Raw genomic sequence first — 20,441 nt, 5'->3', positions numbered from 1 at the left:
GTAGAGGGAGAAGCAGGCTCCATGCAGGGAGCCTGATGCGGGACTCAGTTCTGGGACTCCAGGACCATGTGCTGGGCGAAGGCAGGTGCTAAACCGCTGAGCCACCCAGGGATTACAGGGTCAGATTCTGTTTGTATTTAAAACTTTTGACATTTTGTTCATTGTGGGTTTTTGTATTAATTGATTTTTTAAAATATTGCATGAGAAGATTATCTTGATCACTGAGTTTCTGGATTCTTCTTGAAATTTGCATGCAAGGCCGGAGTTTTCATCATGACCCTGGTTCCTGCCCTAGATCATGAGAACAGCATGAACCCAGAGAGTGGCTACTTCTCCAGGCCCGGATATGAACTGAAAAGACCTGGAGCTGGACTGAGTCAAAGCAAGGATACCAGGGGGAACAGCAATGGATCAACAGTTCTCATGCACAACAAGCAAAAAATGAGTTGTGCTGTTTAAGTAAAAAATTTGAATTTCTTTGTTACGAAGCAAGAGCTAGTGAAACCCAATGTACAGCCCACCACGGAGATCTAGCAGGTAAAAATAAGAAAGATTTAGAAGACTGTTAGTAACAGAGTAAATATGGTAGATCTTATTCATGGATACCACACTACTTCCTAAAAATAGAATATATCTTTTTCTGTGCATACTCCCTTACTAAAGTTAACCATATCCTGGGCCGCAAAGAAAATGTTAATAAATCCCTCAAAAAAGAAATAGTATACATAACACCCTTGACCACAATGCAATTGCACTATGAATGGCTAATAAATATAAAGCTTCCTCCCCCGACCCCCGGAAGCCAAAAGTTAAATGATCTCTTTGAAATAATTTTAAAGTAGAAGTCAAAACTACAATGGCAGAATTTCTGGAAGGTAGTAACAGAAAATGTTAATGGAACCCTATGTCTCTAAAATTATAGGATAGAATTGAAGTAGTGCTCAGTGAACAGTCAAACTCATATACTTGCTAAGAACCAGGACCAAATAAAAGCAAATTAATCAAGCAGCTAACATAAAATTCATAGAAAATAACAAAACCATACAAAAGAAAGCAGAAGAAAACTAATAATGAAAAAAGCAAAAAAGTGAATGAATATATAGTCACATGGAGAATTGATTAATATCTCTAAGACCTAGTTAATCAGGAAAAAATAAACTTATTAGCAAATATAATTAAGATAAAATGAGGGAAAGTGTAAATTCACAAAATAAGCGATGTTTTGGAGAAGTTAAAAGAATTACAGGAGGCATTGGTTAACACTGAAATTATTTTTAAGAATAGTGTCAAAGAGCTAAAAATAGGTTGGAATGAAAAAAATTATAAAAAGGAAGCCAGAAGAGAAAAATATATCCAAATAGATCGATTGCCACAGGGAAAAAATATTAAATAGCAAAAGTTGGCAAAGAGCTGCTTCCCCAAAGCATCAACAGCAGTTTTACATAGGACGCCTGGGTGGCTAAGTGGTTGAGCATCTGCCTTTGGCTTTAGGTCATGATCCTGGGGTCCTGGGATCGAGTCCCACATCAGGCTCTTGGCAGGGAGCCTGCTTCTCCTTCTGCCTGTGTCTCTGCCTCTCTTTCTGTGTCTCCCATGAATAAATAAATAAAATCTTTACAAAAAAAACCAAAAACCCAGCAGTTTTATAGTCGAATTCCTCCAAACATTTAAGGAAGAGAGAAACCCATATCCCATATAAGGACAGCTTCTAATTGTTTTGTATAAAGCCAGTACAAAATCAGGAAAAAAAATACCCTAAATTAAACATGCCTTTAAGAGAACTACAGATCAGTCTCACTTATAATATCGATGGCATAATTTTTTTTTAATTTTTAGAGGTTTTTTTTGGATTCTTTTTAAGAGAAAGAAGAAGAGCATAGGAGGAGGGAGTGAGGAGCAGAGGGAGAGGGAGAGAATCCTAAGCAGGTTCCACACCCAGTGTGGAGCCTGATGTGGGGCTTGATCTCATGATCCTGAGATCATGACCTGCTCCAAAATCAAGATTCGGACACTTAACTGATTAAGCTACCCAGGTGCACCCCCTCCTTTTTAAAAGATTTTATTTTTAAGTAATTTCTAAACCAAATCACCCAATGTGGGACTTGAACTTACAACCCCATAATCATGAGTCACATGCTCTACTGACTGAGCCAGCCAGACACCCCTGATGGCACAATTCTAATAAAAAATTAAGATACAGAATTGAGTAGCATACTAAAAGAATGAGAGATCATGACCAAGTAGCATGAATTCATGGGACTTCTGGGTGGCTCAGCAGTTGAGTGTCTGTCTTTGGCTCAGGCCGAGATCCCAGAGTTCCAGGATCGAGTTCACTTCTCCCTCTCCCTATGTCTCTGCCCTCTCTCTGTGTTGTCTCTCATGAATAAATAAAATCTTAAAAAAAAAAAGCCCACAAAAACAAGCAAACAAACAAAAAAACCAAGTAGCATGAATCCTAAGAATTCAGAGAATGAATTAGGAAATATATATACATATGTGTGTGTATTTTTAAAGATTATACATATATAGATGCATATATAAATAAAATATGTAAATAAAATATATAAAAATATGTATCTTAAAATATTTTATGTATTTATTCATGAGAGACACAGAGAGAAAGGCAGAGACAAGCAGAGGGAAAAGCAGGCTCCCTGCAGGACTCAATCCCAGAACTCCAGGATCACGACCTGAGCTAAAGGCCGACTCTCAACCACTGAATCACCCAGGTGCCCTAGAATTAGGAAATATACTAATATAATTCACCATATATAGAGAACCAAAGGAAGAATCACATGGCTAAATCTATAGATGTTAAACAGACATATTCAACAACTTTTCAAAATCAAAAATTTTAAAATAAGAGATGAAGATTTCTCAATTTCCCCTAAACTTATTTATTTTTTCCCCTAAACTTATTTATAAATTTAACTTGATTCCCCTAAAATTATAACTAGTAATATTTTTAAAATTCAGAAGCTGATTTTAAAGTTCCTCTGGGATAATACACATTCAAGAGTAATCAGAAAAGTAATTGAAAATGAAGAATAAACAAGAGGGAACTTAAATATTGAGGCATATTCTATAGTTAAAATAAAAACAGTGTAATACTGACACATGAACAGACAGATACATGGAACAGAAATGAAAGCCTGAAAATAGATCCAAGTAAAAAGAATTTTGTACATGATATAGCTGGCATTTTAGGTAGTTAGATATTTTAGGCATTTAGATGGGAAAATAATGGATTATTTAATAAGTGTTTTGGGACAACTTGGTGGCCATTTGGGGAAAAAAATGGATCTCTATCAATCTCCTTACATTAAAAAAATTCCAAGTAGACCAAAGTTGTAAACAAAAACACTCATAAAATCTTTAGAAAACATATAAGAGACTTTAAAAATCAAATCTGAGAGTGAGGAAGACTTTCTAAAGCATGGCTGAAGACTCAGATACCACAAAAGGAAAGCTTGACAACATAAATATCAGAAATTTCTAGATGACCAAGGGATTTTATTAAAATTAAGAGGCAATGGGCAAACTTTCTGGAAAAGATAAATGAAATGCATATCACGAATACCTAATCTGTTAAATATTTAAAATCTCTTACATGTAATTTTCAAAAAGACAAATTACCCGAAAGAAAAATGGGTAAAAGTCCCCAGAAAAGGAAATCCAAATGTTCTTATACACATGAAAAAAATGTGTAACCTCACTTAAAATCAGAAAAAATGTTAATTAAAATATGGTGAAACATCAGTTTCACCATTTTGTTCTTGGCATACAGTATTTGCTGATGTTTAGCTCAACAGTGAAATAATTTATGAACTGAATGTAGTGCGGATTACATATAACAAATCTACAGATGCTGTTCAGTCAACAGACAATTTTATGTTTTATATTTGGCCTTCCATCTATAATATGACCAGAGTGGATGCAGGGTAATTTGTAGACACTGTGTTTTAGGGTGAAAGCTGAATTTTGTACGTTGCAAATGCAGGATTTTTGTGCACGTTATTTTAGCACTATTTTTCTTCTTATGCTCACAGAGGCTTCAAATTGAATTCTTAGAGTCCCAGTATCATTATGTATTCTTTCTTTTTAAGACCTGGGATAATAAACAGGGTGGTTTGAATACACAGGTAGAAAGAGGACACAAAAGTGAGGTAGAAAATGTAGCTGGTGGCACAGGTGGCTCTCTATCTGTCCTTCCATCTCAAACATGTCCCTGATCCTTCATGACTGTGGATGGAGGTCCTATCTCATTGTCAATGTGGAAAGCTCTTCCTTTTCTAGGCAGATCCATAATGGTAGCTTGGCATCCTAAGTGTGCCACATCTTACTGGGGAGATAAAACAGGACACACCTTTGTATTTCCTGGTCCCAGAAATTTCACCTTTTAAAATTCCCCAGGTGAGGAAAGTAGAGTGATTCTAGTTTTGGTAGCTAGACTACATGTAGGATGTGAATTTCCAGATAATGTCATTTTGTGACTTTCTTTTTAGAATTCTAGCTTTCAGAGAAGGAAATACTCTTTACCTTGTTTCTCTGATTTACTGTGATGGAAATGTCTCTTGACTGTACTAGGTGTTCTGAGAAACATTGCAACAGGTAGATTTCGATGTCATAGCTATCTTAGAATAACATATGACACCTTCTTCTTACTTCTGTCCTTTCTTTGAACTGGATTTTATTTTCTTCAGAAAATAACCAACAGTGCTTTCACTTATGTGTGTGTGTGTGTGTGTGTGTGTGTACAAAGATTTGGACAGCTTTGTGTACAGATTTTGAAAAGAAATTAGTTTAATAGTGTTGTGAAATTTTAACTCATCCTTGTGAAAATTAAATCTATAGTATTTGATACAAGGCCTGGCATGAGGAAGGAGCTTACGTTCATTATAACTATTACTAAAGGACGCCAAAAAATCAGAAGAGAGAAGTAATGTTATTTTTCCAATTTTAAAGCTAGAAAGTGATGGAGCCAGTGTTCAAACTATATTTTTCAGATAATCATCGATCTAGTGAACCTACTCCACCATGCAGAGTTTGGAACCACTGGAATGTGCAAAAAGGTGAAATTAGATTGCCTACATAATATGACTCTATGCTGTAGTACCGCAGAGCAAGAAAGGAAGATAATAAAGTGAAGGAAAAAAATTCTCAATAGTTAATGTTTTTCTCAAAGGATCCCTATCATTTGATATGCCAATGGATTTTGAAAGCTTTCTTCTGGGCCCTCTCTGGACAATAAATAGGATGCCTAAGTGAGGATGTCCCCTTACTTGCAAGTAAAAAATAAACCAGAAACTGTTTGTGAATTGGGCATAAGGGCACAAGATTGAAAAACACATCTAGGATTCATTTGGGGGCATTCCCTACTTCTGTAATGTGGCTAAGCCATTCCTTGATGGTTACATTAATTCAGTATCAAAAATCTGCAAGGAAACAAGTTACGCAAGTGACTTCTATTGGCATTAACTCGGTTTGGAGTTTCACACCTCTGGCTGTTGGGAAAAGGTTCAATTCTCTTAAGAATATAGGCTTCCACGTGGTGGGTATCATTAGCTTTATTGAGGCAAACACAAATTAGATGCAATGCATTAGCCTAGAGAGTAGAGACCTTGTTCATCTTCCAATCCTATAGATAATGCCTAGCATAGAACATTTCGGCTAGTAGGTGCCAAAAAATAAAAAATAAAAAATAAAAAAAATAAAGCCTATTCAGCTGAACTGAAAAGGAAGGAAAATTGTCGGGTTATCAAAGCACAGATCAACTTAAGGCTTCACTTCTGTGTCTTACTATCTCTTTTCCTGAAATTGCTTAGATTTAGTTTTAAAAATTATGTGAAACAAGAAAAATGCCGACTTTTCTATGAAGTTCATTCAATTATTCATTCAGCTAATATTTATTGAATATCATGTGCCCCAAGTCTTGAATGTTTTAAATGTATGCTACTATGTTTAAATAATAGTATGTAACCATAAGAACCCCAATGGATTCCCTGTAAACTGACTTAAAAGTTCCTGATGGGAGAGTTTAATGAGCTGTTGCTACAAACAAACCCTTCATGGAATGTGTTCTCGATCTCTAATTACACTAAGCAAATAACGCCAAGTTTCTTAATGTTGCCATTAGGTCACCTGCACATCCCCATTCAAACTTTAAATTATGGAGTTAATTGCTGAGGTGAGAAAGATTGTGTCATTTGCAAGAAAGAATTCATAGACTAGGAATTCAGAAACTGGGCTCTGAAGGGGTGTCACCTCTGTCAAATCACTTAATTCTGCAGGATTAGTTTCCCACCTGTGAAATAAAATAATTACAAAAGTGCCACTTTTGAAGTCTGATATTCTATAACCTTTAATTAAAATGGAATACTTCTAAATTGTAGGAAGAAGATAAACTCTACAATGAGTTTTGACTCAATTCCTATTAATGATGCAATAATTCATGAGAAAATGCTCTGCATCACTGGCCATCAGAGAAATGCAAATCAAAGCCACAATGAAATACCACCTCACACCAGTGAGAATGGGGAAAATTAGCAAGACAGTAAACAACCAATGTTGGAGAGGATGTGGAGAAAGGGGAACCCTCCTGCACTGTTGGTGGGAATGTGAACTGGGGCAGCCACTCTGGAAAACTGTGTGGAGGTTCCTCAAAGAGTTAAAAATAGACTTGCCCTATGACCCAGCAATTGCACTGCTGGGGATTTACCCCAAAGATACAGATGCAATGAAACGTCGGGACACCTGCACCCCGATGTTTCTAGCAGCAATGGCCACAATAGCCAAACTGTGGAAGGAGCCTCGGTGTCCATCGAAAGATGAATGGATAAAGAAGATGTGGCCTATGTATACAATGGAATATTCCTCAGCCATTAGAAACGACAAATACCCACCATTTGCTTCGACGTGGATGGAACTGGAGGGTATTATGCTGAGTGAAGTAAGTCAATCGGAGAAGGACAAACATCATATGGTCTCATTCATTTGGGGAATATAAAAATTAGTGAAAGGGAATAAAGGGAAAGGAGAGAAAATGAATGAAAATATCAGTGAGGATGACACAACATGAGAGACTCCTAACTCTGGGAAACGAACAAGGGGTAGTGGAAGGGGAGGTGGGCGGGGGGTGGGGGTGACTGGGTGACAGGCACTGAGGGGGGCACTTGGCGGGATGAGCACTGGGTGTTATGCTAAATGTTGGCAAATTGAACTCCAATAAAAAAAACGATGCAAAAATTTCCCTCTCTTGGGATATCAGATAATACATACATACAACAATTACATACATGTAAAATCGTTTTTAAAGTGGTCAGCAAGACCACCGTTTCACAGGTGATTCAGTCCTGTGCTTTTGCCAAATATACTTGGTGATTTACCTAAAACACGAACTTCTTTCCTTCTCTTCGTAGCTTTTCTTTTCCAGGAGCCAGAGGGGTTGAAAAAGGCTGGAGGGGAGGAGGGGGTTGCCTAATGCATGTCTGCGTGGTCGCCAAAATTTGGTTTTTATTCTTCAAGGTAAAAGGTTTCACACTTCAAGGAGTTTAATTTGCTGTGGTTGTAATTTAGACAGCTCCTGGGCCAGCGCTGGACACAGAGAAAGGCAGCAAACCACGGGAAGAGAGTATTATTTCAGTCGTAGTGGGGGAGTAAAAAATAACGGAGACTTTCACAATTTAGATACAAAGAAATATTGCAAAGAAAAAAGAGCGAGACCGAGGGGATGGCGTGGAGGAGTAGGACACCTGCCGATCCCTGTGTCAATAGGTGATCTCAGATGCTGGAGCGGCGGGAGGGAGGCCCAAGTTCTGGAAGCTGGAAGGACTGGATGAATGATGAAGCGGGTCTATTTTTGTTTTAGCGGCTGGAAAATATATTCTGCAGGTAGTGACCTCGCCAGATGAGCTGACTCACTTAAAAAAAAAAAAAAAACCACACAGACACACAAAAACCTGCAAATGGATATATTTAAGACGTTGAGATATTGACGCCCTGCAGGCAACTTGCACGCCAACGTCTTTACGATCAAATGCATTTTGGGGGCCGGCGATCTGGGAGGCCACAGGACGCACCCACGTGCTCCACCCAGCCCGGCTCCACCCCGCGCCGCGCGGGCCAGGCTGCAGCTCCCGGGCTCCGGGGGCGGGCAGGGGGCGGAGACTGTTCCCTCGGAGCGGCCAATCAGCAGCCGGGCCGGGCGGTGGCGCTAGTGACGTAGCGGCGCTTCCCTCCGCCCCACTGCGGGCCGACGCTCGGCGCCGTCAGCCACGCGAGCCCGCGCGCGCGGGGAGGGGGCGGGGGAGGGGCGGGGGAGGGCGCCGGGGGCCGGCCGGCTGTCGGAGGGCGGCGGGTCGCGGGGAGGGGAGGGGAGTGAGCATGCGCAGCGGCTCCGGGCTCGGCGCGGGGGGAGGGGAGGGGGCTCCCGCGCGTGCGCGCGCTCCAGCGGCCCGCCGGCGGCCGCGGGCGGAGGGGGCGGTTCCTCGAGTGTCGGCGGCGCGAGGGTGGGCAGGCCCGCGGCAGGTGCCGCTGCGGCCGGCGCCGCAGCCTCGTGCGGGCCGCGGGCCTCCTGGAGCCGCGGCGGCGATGAGCTGGGCCCCGTCGGGGGCCGCCCGTGCCGTCCGCGCGCCGCCGCGGGCCTCCCTGCGTGACCTCGGCCTCCGCGCGGCGCGGGGCTGCCCCTGAGCGAGCGGCAGCGCCCGGCCCCGGCCCCGGCCCTCCCCCGCCCGCCGTCCTCGATGTCTCCCCGGCGGGGAGGGGGCTGCCTGGGAGACGCGCCGAGCCGCCCCCCCCGGACGCCCGTCGGCGGCCGCCGCAGCAGCGCCCGGCAGCCTTCCCCGGCGGCGGCGGCCTGGAGGAGCCGCGCAGCCGCCGCCGCCCCCGGAGCCTCGCAGCCGCCGCCGCCACCCGGCGCCCGAGGAGAGGGCGGCGGGCGCCCCCCGGGGAGGATGAAGGCGGAGGGGGGCGACCACTCCATGATCAACCTGTCGGTGCAGCAGGTCCTGAGCCTCTGGGCCCACGGGACGGTGCTCAGGAACCTCACGGGTAATTGAGGCCCCGGGGCGGGGGCGGGGCGGGCGGGCGGGGGGGGCGCGGCCCCGGGGCGTGTGGCTGCGGAGCCGCTTCCCTTCACCCGTCGGGCTGTGGTTGCTCCAGGTGACTGCGGAGGTGGGTCGCGCTGGGTCCCGGCCGGGCCGAGGTCTCGTGGCTCCGGAGCGTGTCAGCGCCGACCCCACATCTCTCTCCTCCCTCCTTTTGTCTGTCTGCCTCTGGCCCCCGACGTTCGGGGATTTCTCCCCCCCCCCCCCCCCCCGGGTTTGTCAAGGCTGTCGAGAGGGAGCTGGACTCAGCTACATCGTAATAATTCACCTCGGTTTTAGTTGTGGAAGTGAGCAGTAGTGGGCATCTTTATCGACTCCGTAGATTCGGCTCGGGAAGAGACTCGCAGGTGGTCTGTGCAGGTGCGCATCCTTCTGCCCCGCGTTCTGAATTCGAAACAGACAACAACAACAACAACAACAACAACAAAACACGCCTTATTTGAAGAGTAGTGGTTGGAAGAAAGATCCGGTTGCAATTTGGTGCCTCCTCCGTGCCTGCTTCTCGGAGAAAGAACTTAAAAACATGCTCCGGATTTAATTCTTGAAAACGTGTAAGGCCAATTTTGGTAGGACATATCATGAAAAAAAAAAAAAAAAGAAATGCATTATATCATGAAAAAAAAATGAAATGCATTATAAATGCATTATATCAAACTGGTTGAGAATGTGAAGAGTATTTTAACGAATATAACGTGTCCTGACAGGTTAAGTACATGTATGTGAATGATATAGATACTATATATATAGTATATGTTTATATATGATACTATGTGAAATAGTAACACATATATACATATTTATTATAAAATCTGGCATGATAATGGAATTCAGATACGTGTAGAGAAAAATTTTATGGGATTTTATACCGCAGGAAGACTTTAAAGACACTGATTTTCTTTCTTTCTTTTATTTATTTATTTATTTATTTTTATTTTTATTTTTATTTTTTTTTTTTTAAATTTTTGTTAACTTTTATTTATTTATGATAGTCACAGAGAGAGAGAGAGGCAGAGACACAGGCAGAGGGAGAAGCAGGCTCCATGCACTGGGAGCCCGATGTGGGACTCGATCCCGGGTCCCCAGGATCGCGCCCTGGGCCAAAGGCAGGCGCTAAACCGCTGCGCCACCCAGGGATCCCCCTCTTTCTTTTTTTTAATAAATTAATTTTTTTATTGGTGTTCAATTTACCAACATACAGAATAACCCCCAGTGCTCATCCCGTCAAGTGCCCCCCTCAGTGCCCGCCACCCAGTCACCCCCACCCCCCGCCCTCCTCCCCTTCTACCACCCCCAGTTCAATTTTCTTGAATATGGGAACTATACAATTAATATAGATTCTGGATTGATTGGTAGTGTCCTCACTTTTAATCTGTGGTTATTTAACTTGGAGCACACTGACCTTATGTGATGGTTGAGGATCGGGAACATGTTCTTATTTCTATAAAAAAAAAAAAGAAAATACAGTGACTTGAAGACCATTTCACAATTCAATTGAATTTGGAGATAGCCTACGTTATCTTGCTTTTCTGGCTTTGCTCCTTTTTATCCACTGTTTATAGTTCAAATGTTGTATCAGTAGTGTTTGTAGGAGTGAAGTGAAAAGTGAGAATATATATTTGTGTATGTTCAGGACTGGCTTAGCTCATCATTTATTTAGAGAGAATTAGTTTGGGGAGCCATAGAGTAGCGTAAAACGTAACTTACCACTTGGCTAGATTTAGCAATATTTTTTAAATGTTTACTTTAGGATTCCAGTCATTATAGTGTCTTCTAGTTCCATGGGTCAACCAGTAGGCTGACAATAGTAGTTTCAACCCAGGGTTAGCTCTCATTATCTCTAATACAATTTTAATAATCGTCAGCTGCTCATTAGACTTTGCCATTTCGTAAAGGTTATGCTAAACATCCAAAACGAGTTCCTCAGGTGGGGCATGAGGACCTCTTCTAGGAAGTAACGAGCCTGAATATACAAAATTCTGCTTGTCAGGGTAGAAATGGAGGAAGATGTAAATTAAAAATACACTTCACTAGCAGGTGAGTGTACCACATGATGGGACCACTTCACTTCTAAAAAAGTGGATTCTGGATATGGTCACATTGTGATGTGATGCGGTTCATTGTGACCTTCTCACTCATGCTGGTGACCTTAGTGATCCCACATGTGGCTTGGTCATTAGTCAAGAGATGTTCCCCACAGAGCCATTTAGAGTTTGGTCTATTAAAAACAAACACCTAAAACAAGACTACCACCACTTAGTGCCTGCTATGTATCAGGTACTTTACATATATTATTTCTAATCTTAAGAATAACTTTCCAAAGTAGAATTGCAGACAACCCCAGAAAGGCAAAGGATGTTGCCCCAAATCATATTGCTAGTAAATGGCCAAGTGAGGCTTTCCACCCTGGCTTTGCCTGCAAAACTACTCTTTCTTCGTTACTTTCTTCAGGCAGAATGAGTTACTGCTTCACTCTGCTACCTCTGCTCCATATGTGTGCTTTTATTATTATATTTTTCAATGACATTATTTTTATAGGTCTCTTCTAGACTGTGAGCTTTTGGACGGTGGGTCACTGTCATAATCACGGAATTTTGGAATGTTAGCATTATTCTACGTAGCACATCTAAATACTGAATACATGTTTATTGAATTGCAATTCTAAAATAATTCTTAACAGTTGCATTAGTTAAAAATTCTAGTTGCATTTGTTTCCAGGTACTTCTATTGGAGTGAAAATGCTGTTAACTAGGAATGAGTTACTGAAGCAACTTTTATAGATAGGTGATACATCGTTAAGCTACATAAATGCTTATTAAATGCACTTTTCTGTGCTAGTTATCATGCTTTCATGTATTTTATTTAATCTTTTCAATAATCTTGAAAGAGATTATTGTTTATGGATTCAGACATTGAAGCTAAGAGTAACTTGCTTAGCTCTGATAGCTAATAAGTGAAAAATTACTACCTTTTTTCAGATCATGATAACACATTAACTCAGAAGGTATGTTTGTTATCATGATAAACTTGGAAATGAAACAGATAATACAGAAAAGAGCATAGTTTAGAACCAGGCTGATTTGGATTTATGAAATGATTATGTGAAGGATTTGCAGAAATCTGGTTAATAGAACCTTTGGTTAATTTAAAAAAAAAAACAAAAAACAAAAGGAGAAGGTATTCTCATCTCTATTTTTTTCCCTTCTAACAGAAATAACAGATGTTATTTACTCTTCTCTTTGTATTTTATCCTAAAAAAAAGTGAAGCGGGAAAATTTTTATATTGACTTTTTCCCCCCTTAGACACTGACCTTTAGGAAACAGTGTTGTGTATGTATTATTTTGATGGAAATAAATTTTTTTAAAAATTGAAAAATAAGAACTAGAAACTAGAACAAGCTTTAGAACTAGAAGTTATGTTAGTTTGACTACTTCATTTTAGAAATCTGATGTGTCACATCATTGAAGTGACATGGCCCGGATCCGTTATGCAGTGACAGAGGCAGGCCTAGAGATGATGTCCAGTGACTCTTAATTCTGTGCCTTTCGTTTTATTCCACATGGATTCTTAACTCGGGCATGTTTGGTGATAAATCTTTAGATACTTAAGAATAGCCTGGTATTATTTGCCCCCAAAAGCCTCAGAACATGTGAATGGAGCTAGCTTTTGTCCAGTAAATAAAAGTACTGGAAAATGCAAGACATTATTGAATAGTAATACTTTCCCCAAATTTTAAGTTGCCATTGCCTGTGTAAAAGTTAGTGATCTATATTTATTATATGTGTAGTTTTAGAAATTCTACCAAGTTTGGTCTGCTGTTTATTTTTTTCTCCTTTCTGAAGACACTAGTATAGGGATTCCATGTAGAACAGATTTTCCTGGAGATCCCATCTCCTCCTTAAATCACCATTGCTAGAGTTCTTTTCTGTACCCATCCCTTTCCAAAGTGCATAATTCACAGGATTCTAAAATTGTTAATAGTGTATAGGTTATTATACGCTTCTTCAGCTTACTAGAGATAAATTCTTTCCTTTCTTTGTGAAACAGTTTTTCTTTCTCTATGTATGTTCTAAATCCCACTCCCCTAATCTAAAATTACAGTCCATATGCACGTATTCTTTCAGTTTTATGAGTAATTTAACTTAAATAATCTACAGTGAAATGTATTCCTTTGCTTTACTTTTATTTTCGTCAACTACTTTGGCTCCCAATTTTGTGTTCTGACCCAAATTTGGTTGCTAAGAGTTTAGAGAAAAATTTTTTACTTAGAAAAATGCAGGATCCCTAAACCCATGGGTAAACACAGAGTCAGGCTGGTACTGGGAAAAGAATAATTGGTCCCTGGGAAAAAAGGCACAGGCTGGCCTCAGGCTCATCTCCTTTCTCCATGTCAGTTGCAAATGTGGAGCAGGTGCTCCCCTCTTCTATCGGTACAGACATTGAGAAGCTGGGAATTCAAACTTGAGTGAAGGTCAGATGTCTTTGTGTGTGCATAAAATATATATGTGCTTATTTTTATGTTTTACATGCACACTATTATAGTTCCCTTCTAGACTTTATAGTTGCTAAGCTATTTAGTGTTAGTATTGATTGTCGGGAAAAAAAAAAAAAAAAGAGAAAGGTGGAGGGAAGTGTGTATCCACTGCATGTAGTTGGGATTGTTCACACTCACACTGGTATATAGCCAGCACCTTCCTTGAGTATGCTTTCAAGAAAGTGTGCAGCTTTCTGGGATACCCTGCAGCCCAGCTCCCTTGTAGATTAAGTTCCTCCTTGTAAATGCTCAATTATAGGAGGTTTTTCTGAAATACAGGTGAAAAATTCTTTACTCTTTTGTGGTACAGTCAATTAACTAGTGCTGGTATGTACTACTGTAGTTTATAGGAGTTCACTTTTTGGAAGTTTTACCTGTATATCTTACTGAGAATGAAGCTTACTGAAAATGAAGTTACTGTAATTTTTCAAAAACCAGAGTTGTCATCTGCAGGTTCTTACTGTCTTAATCTCCATCTCATTATCTTTGAATCATGTATCCATATCCTCTGGCAGTAGCAAGTCTGAGGTCTAGATGACGTTTCTTAAACCTAAAGCAATTTCTGGGTAAGTCTTAGGACAGTGTAAGCTGTAATTCTAACTCTTTAATAGACGTAATGTAAATTATCTTTGCTTTGTTTGATGAAAGGAAGGACCAGAAAAGTAAGATAACTTATGGAGAGTCAAAATAACTAGAGATATTTGTCTTGTAGAAAGGAAGCCTAAACAGAAGAGGAAGGGCGAGTCAGGGATAGGGAGGAGGCAGTGAAACCAGGAAAGGAAATTGAGATTAAGAATAGTTAGATGTAAATTACGAAGGTCCTGGAGAAAACAGGGGCAGTAATCATTTTGACATTGGCCATGGCAACATTTTTTTCTAGATTTGTCTCCTTGGGCAAGGGAAACAAAAGCAAAATTACACTATTGGGACTATACTAAAATAAAAGCTTCTGTGCAGCGAAGGAAGCCCATCAACAAAATGAAGAGGGAACCTATTGAATGGGAGAAGATACTTGCAAATGATATATCTGATAAAGGATTAATATCCAAAATATCTAAGGAACATAATTAACACCAAAAAATGAATAATCCAATTAAAGAATGGTCAGAGGACGACCTAAATAGACATTTTTCCAAGGAAGATCTATAGATGGCCAACAGACACATGAAAAATACTCAGTGTCACTCATCATCATGGAAATGCAAATCAAAACTACAATGACTAAGCACCTGTATCTGTTAGACTGGCTAGAATCAAAACGACAATAAATAACAAGTGTTGGTGAGGATGTTAATAAAAAAGGACCCTCATGCACTGTTGGTAGGAATGCAAACTGGTTTTCCACTGTGGAAAACAGTATGGAGGGTCCTTAAAAACTTAAAAATGGAAATACTGTATGATCTAGTGATTCTACTACGGGTATTTACCCAAAGAAAATGAAAGCACTAGTCCAAAAGATACATGCAGCCCTATTGTTATTGCAGTTTATTTACAATAGCCAAGATATGGAAGTTACCCAAGTGTTTATTGATCGATGAATGGATAGAGAAGACCTGGTGTCTATGTGCAATGTGATTATTAGCTATAAAAAAAAATAAGATCTTGCCATTTGCAACAATATGGATGGACCTAGAGGATATTATGCTGAGTGAAATAAGTCCGTTAAGTCAGAGAAAGACAAATACCTATGATTTTACTTATATGTGGAATCTAAAACCAAAACCAACCAACAAGCAGAAACAGACCCATAAGTACAGGGAACAATCTGATGGTTGCTGGAGAGGGAGATGGAGATGGAGGGATGGACAAGATAGATAAAGGGGAGGGGGAGAAACAGGCGTCTGGTTATGGAATGAATAAGTCACCCCCATAAAAGGTATAGAATATGGAATAGAATGGTATTGTAATAGTGTTGTATGGGGACAGACGATAGCTATGCTTGTGAGTATTAGCACAATGTATAGACTTGCCCAATCACTATGTTGTGTACCTGAAACTAACGTAACATTATATTTAAACTATACTAAAAAAAGCATGTCAGAGGTAAGAAGAGAGCCCTGAGAGTGTATAGCATGTTGAATTTACCATAGTATCAGATGAGAAATTCTAAGAAATACCAAAATTCTAAAATGATTATGTTCCTTGAATATTTACTACGTGCAAGATCCTGTGCTAAGCATTTTGCATGCATCTCTTCTCCTATAATTGAAGTGGCCATGTTACTTAACGCTTTATTAAATGTATGTGATTATATCCAGGTATGATAGGCTAATTGTGTTTTTAATGGCTAAATATTTTAGCAATAAAAGTTAATCACAGAATAAACAGTGGCAGTGGAAACACTTGAAAAATGTCTCATTAGACTGTCAAATTTCAGTAACCTTAGCTAAATAAATTAAGCTTGAAAAGGAGATTTTTCATCAACCTTCATACAAATGTGAAGAACCAAACTTTTACCTGGGTCCAGTTGCATGTGTTCTTATAAATCTCGGGGTATAATCCAGGAGGTCTTTTTTGTAAGAGTGAAGTGGTATAGTAGAAGCTTTTGAAAAGCAGGGGATACCTGTATACTACTCTCAAATATCAATGTCTAGTTAAGATGTTTTTGTCAGTGTTGTCAAACTGGATTTTCGTGATAAAATTCCTCCCCTCTCCCATTTACTTTAATGCAACATAGTTTCTGAACTTTGCTGCATATCAGAATCACCTGAGTTTGGTTAAAGGTGCAGATCCAGGGTCCTAGTCCATATTTATGGAATTAGGATTTTTGAAAGCAGAGCCTATGAAGCTGCATCTTTACCTAGCTCTTCTGGGTGATTTTGTTCTTGAGAGCTCAAGAATTGGGAACACCTGATTTTTAAAAATTAAGTTTTCTGTGATCAATTCATAGCTGTTGTGATATATTAAGCAAATTAAAATGGAGAATTTGGTATAACTCAGGACTTAAAAAATTTTCAATATAAACAATTCATTTACTTCCCAGAGGATGCTCAAACCCAGTTTTAAAACAGTGACTGTCTTTTAACATGTATTATTAATATTATTTTTAATATTTTAAATATTTTTGTTCTTTATATGAACTATTAGCTATGAAGAAAAATTCCTGTTAAATGGCTGTATTTTGAAAATTCAAGATGGCTTAGGTATATTAGACCTGAAGTATGCGGGAGAATGTGACATTAACAATATTTATGTAAACACTTAGATACTGTGCAGTTACTGGAATTTTTCCCTTCAGAATAATTTGTGTTCTATTAGTTTTTTGTATGCAAATGGAGAGCCTAAAGAAGCAATAGGACCCTTAAATTCATGGGCCAAGAAGCTGAGTTTCATACTTGACTACAACTACTTGGTTTTTGCATGTTAGACAAACCATGTTTCCCACGCTCTGGTTTCTTGTGTGTAATGCAGTCTGATGCCAGCAGCTCTCATGTTGATGTTAAGAGAAAGCTGATTTAGAAATTAGAAAGTTCAGAGGGAAAAGTTTAGTTAACTGTGAGTTAAGAAAAGCACTTACCAATTTGCATATAAACTTGTTTCTTTAATCTTTAAAAATAAGAGACTTTCTTTTCAAGTGGGGCTTCCTCAGACTTTTAATAGGCTGATTCGGAAGTGTGAGGCTTAGGACCTAGAAAATCTTTGTTCTCTGAGCACTATTTAATAGCTTTTAGGATTAAGCCTTCTTAGGACTTGTTTAGGAAACTCTGGATTCAGTGTCTGCAGATCCCTTCCAGGTCTGGAATTATGTCTTTGTTTTACTTTGTTTTGCTTATCTGTGTGTGGCATAACTGCTTCCACAGGGTTACTGTCAGTGATATCCAAGCTGTGGTAGTTCTGACCATGCATGTGCATCACTTGTTGGATTTTCTCAGTTGTGCTTTTATTTTCTGGTCTGTCATTCACTCGGTCCTTTCTTTAGATTTAAGAATTTGTTACATTGAGAATTTCATCATAAATTAATGCTCAGTGATGTAAAAAGTTCACATTTTTCACTGTTCAGTTTCCCTTGAAAATAGTGTATCATGAGATTGTAAAACATTTTATCAGTTGCTGAGAAATTTTCTTTAGATCAGTGGCTGATTCAAACAAACATGTTGTTACTGACTTTTTAGTATGGCACGTATAATTTAAGATACTTGAAGGCATACAAGTAATAACAATTGAAACCATTGTATAAGGCTGAGTTATAATTTCATAATAGATTCAGATTTTGACATTTAATTCTTATACTTTTGTAACTGAGTAGTGAATCAATTATGAGGAAGAACAAATTGATTGACATCTTTTAGGAAGACAGTACTATGGCTTGACTATAGAACAGTCTGAACTATTTAAAATGGCCTTCACCTGATTTCTTTAAAGCAGTGATATTCTGATTGTTTTAAATTTAAAAAAACTTGCTTTTTAAAAGAAATTTCTTTTACTACTCAATGATAAGTACTGTAATTTACAGTTTGAAATTATATAATTAGCTGGCAAAAGGGTAATTTAGTATAAGTGGGTAATAAGTGTTGCCATAAGCTTTGAGAAAGGCGATGTATTACGGCAACCCTTTTAAGTATCACTATTAAATTCAAAAACTAGTGTTTTTGGTTTTTGCTCTCTTTCAGAAACAGAAGCAGACAGCTATTAAATATTTACTATAGTTTCAACTTCTATGTTAAATGAGGTTTCAAGTGGATAAATACAGCAACTCATTTTTAAACCTGGTTAATATAGTAAGAATGATTAAAAATAAAAAATGTTCTTTACATTTACCTTTATTTTAACTTTATTTTTGGTCATTTCTTTGTATAGAGTTAAGGTTCTATTTACTATCATATTCCCTCTGTCTGAAGTTTCCTTTAGTATGTCTTGTAGGTCTGCTGGCAATGAATTCTCCCAGCTTTTTTTCCTTCTGAAAAAAAATCTTCATTTCACCTTCAGTTTTAAAAGCTATTTCTCCTGAATATAGATTTTTGGCTTTATAGGGTTTTTTTTCCCCTTTCAGTCTTTAAAAAAAAAAAAAGTCATTATTGTCTTCTGATTTGGTAGTTTCTGAAAAGAAGTTTGCTGTATCTTTTTATCTGTTTCTATATATGTAAAGTATTTTATCTTGGAGTTTTAGTCATTTCACTATGATATATTTTGGTGTCTGTGTGTGGCTTATTTTTATTTTATTGTGTTTTGGTTATTTTGGGAAGTCTTTATCTGCTTGAGATTCTCTGGGAGTCTTAGATTTGTGGTTTGGTATCTTTCATTATTTTTAGAAAATTTTCGGCCACTATCCCTTCAAATATTTTTCTTCTCCATTCTCTTTTTATTCTCCTCTGGGACTCCAATTACAAGTAAGTTAAACCATTTGAAATTGTTCCCTAGCTCTTGGATGGATGAACTCATTTTTTTATGTATCCTCCTCCTTTTGTCCTATTCTTTTTTCTCTATTTTAGTTTGAATAATTTTTTTTGGCCCATCTTTAAGTTTGTTGATTCTTTGCTTAACTGTGTCAGGTCTGTTGGCGAGATTTCATCTCAGATATTATGATTTTTATTGTTGATTAAAAAAAAAATTCTGGTATTTCTATTGGGCTTTTACTTGGAATTTCCATTTTTCTGTTAAAATTCCACATCTGTTCATGTCAGTTTTCCACCTTTTCCATGACATGATAGCCTTTAACATGTAAATTATAGTAATTTTAAAGTCCCTATCTGGTTGTTGTGAAATCTGAGTCATTTTTGAGTTTGGTTCTGTTGATTGCTTTGTTTCTTGACAGTGGATTGTTTCTCCTATTTTCTTTCTTCTTTCTTTATTTCTTTTTTTTTTTTTTAAAGATTGTATTTATTTATTTATTCATTAGAGACACGCACACACACAGAGGCAGAGACACAGGCAGAGGGAGAAGCAGGCTCCATGCAGGGAGCCTGATGGGGGACTCGATCCTGGGTCTCCAGGATCACGCCCTGGGCTGAAGGCAGTGCTAAGCTACCCGGGCTGCCCATTTCCTATTTTCTTTACCCTCTTCTACCTCCAATATGCTTATCAATTGGTTAAATTAAATTAATTTTTAAAAATTACTAGGTGACAGTGAATTCTTTTGGGACCTTTCTTGATATTATCCTTCTTGTTCAGGCTTCTGTTCCCCGTAACATCAGCTATATACTATGCTCTGAAGAACCTGGCATATTAGAATAAATGCCATCGAAGTACCATTAACTAAAAACTCAAATGTTAGCCCTTGCTAACATATGAAAGTACTGTATTAAATTAATTAAAGTTCTACAGTAAATATTTTCAGCTTTCAGGCCATATGATCTCTGTTACAACTACTCAGCTTCACTTTCATAGCTTGAAAGTAGCCATAGACACTATATATGAGTCTGACTGTGTTTCAGTAAAATTTTATGGACACTGAAATTCAAAATCTGTGTAATTTTGATGTGTTGTGAAATACTGTTCTTTTGATTTTCAACCACTTCAAAATGTAGGCACTGTTCTTAGCTCACAGACTATACATAATAGGTGGTAGGTCAGGTTTATTTAGCTCATGGACCCTACTTTGCTGACCTCTGATCTAGGGGACTTTTTTCAAATTATAAATGCATCATCTCCCTGAGAGTCTAGTAAGCCACCTATGTGGGACACATCCCCAAATTGAGAAACCACTGACATTGGAAACTAAGGGAAGTGACTTCCATACCTTAGGTTTGCTGGAATGAGAACAGAGCTTGAGATAACTTAGTGTGAACATAGACTAAACATATAATGTGGACCATTTCTATAAAGAAGGTAGAAATAATACAGCTTCAAAGTATGGTCATACTGGCAT

At 38.8% G+C, this 20,441-nt stretch overlaps 1 protein-coding gene across 1 annotated transcript in view; it reads left to right on the top strand.

The window, feature by feature from the left end:
* Positions 1-8,475: 8,475 nt before the first annotated feature.
* TMEM170B (transmembrane protein 170B) overlaps positions 8,476-20,441 on the top strand; it is a 35,049-nt gene continuing 23,083 nt past the window's right edge. The window contains exon 1 of the mRNA XM_041770524.1: positions 8,476-9,048. Coding sequence (XP_041626458.1) covers positions 8,742-9,048 — 307 coding nt within the window. The 5' untranslated portion in view covers positions 8,476-8,741. The remainder of the gene's footprint in view (positions 9,049-20,441) is intronic.

This window comes from Vulpes lagopus, chromosome 10 (assembly GCF_018345385.1).
Source record: "Vulpes lagopus strain Blue_001 chromosome 10, ASM1834538v1, whole genome shotgun sequence".
Lineage (NCBI taxonomy): Eukaryota > Metazoa > Chordata > Mammalia > Carnivora > Canidae > Vulpes > Vulpes lagopus.
The sequence above is the reverse complement of the archived record's forward strand: the minus strand, read 5'-3'. Positions and strand labels throughout refer to the sequence as shown.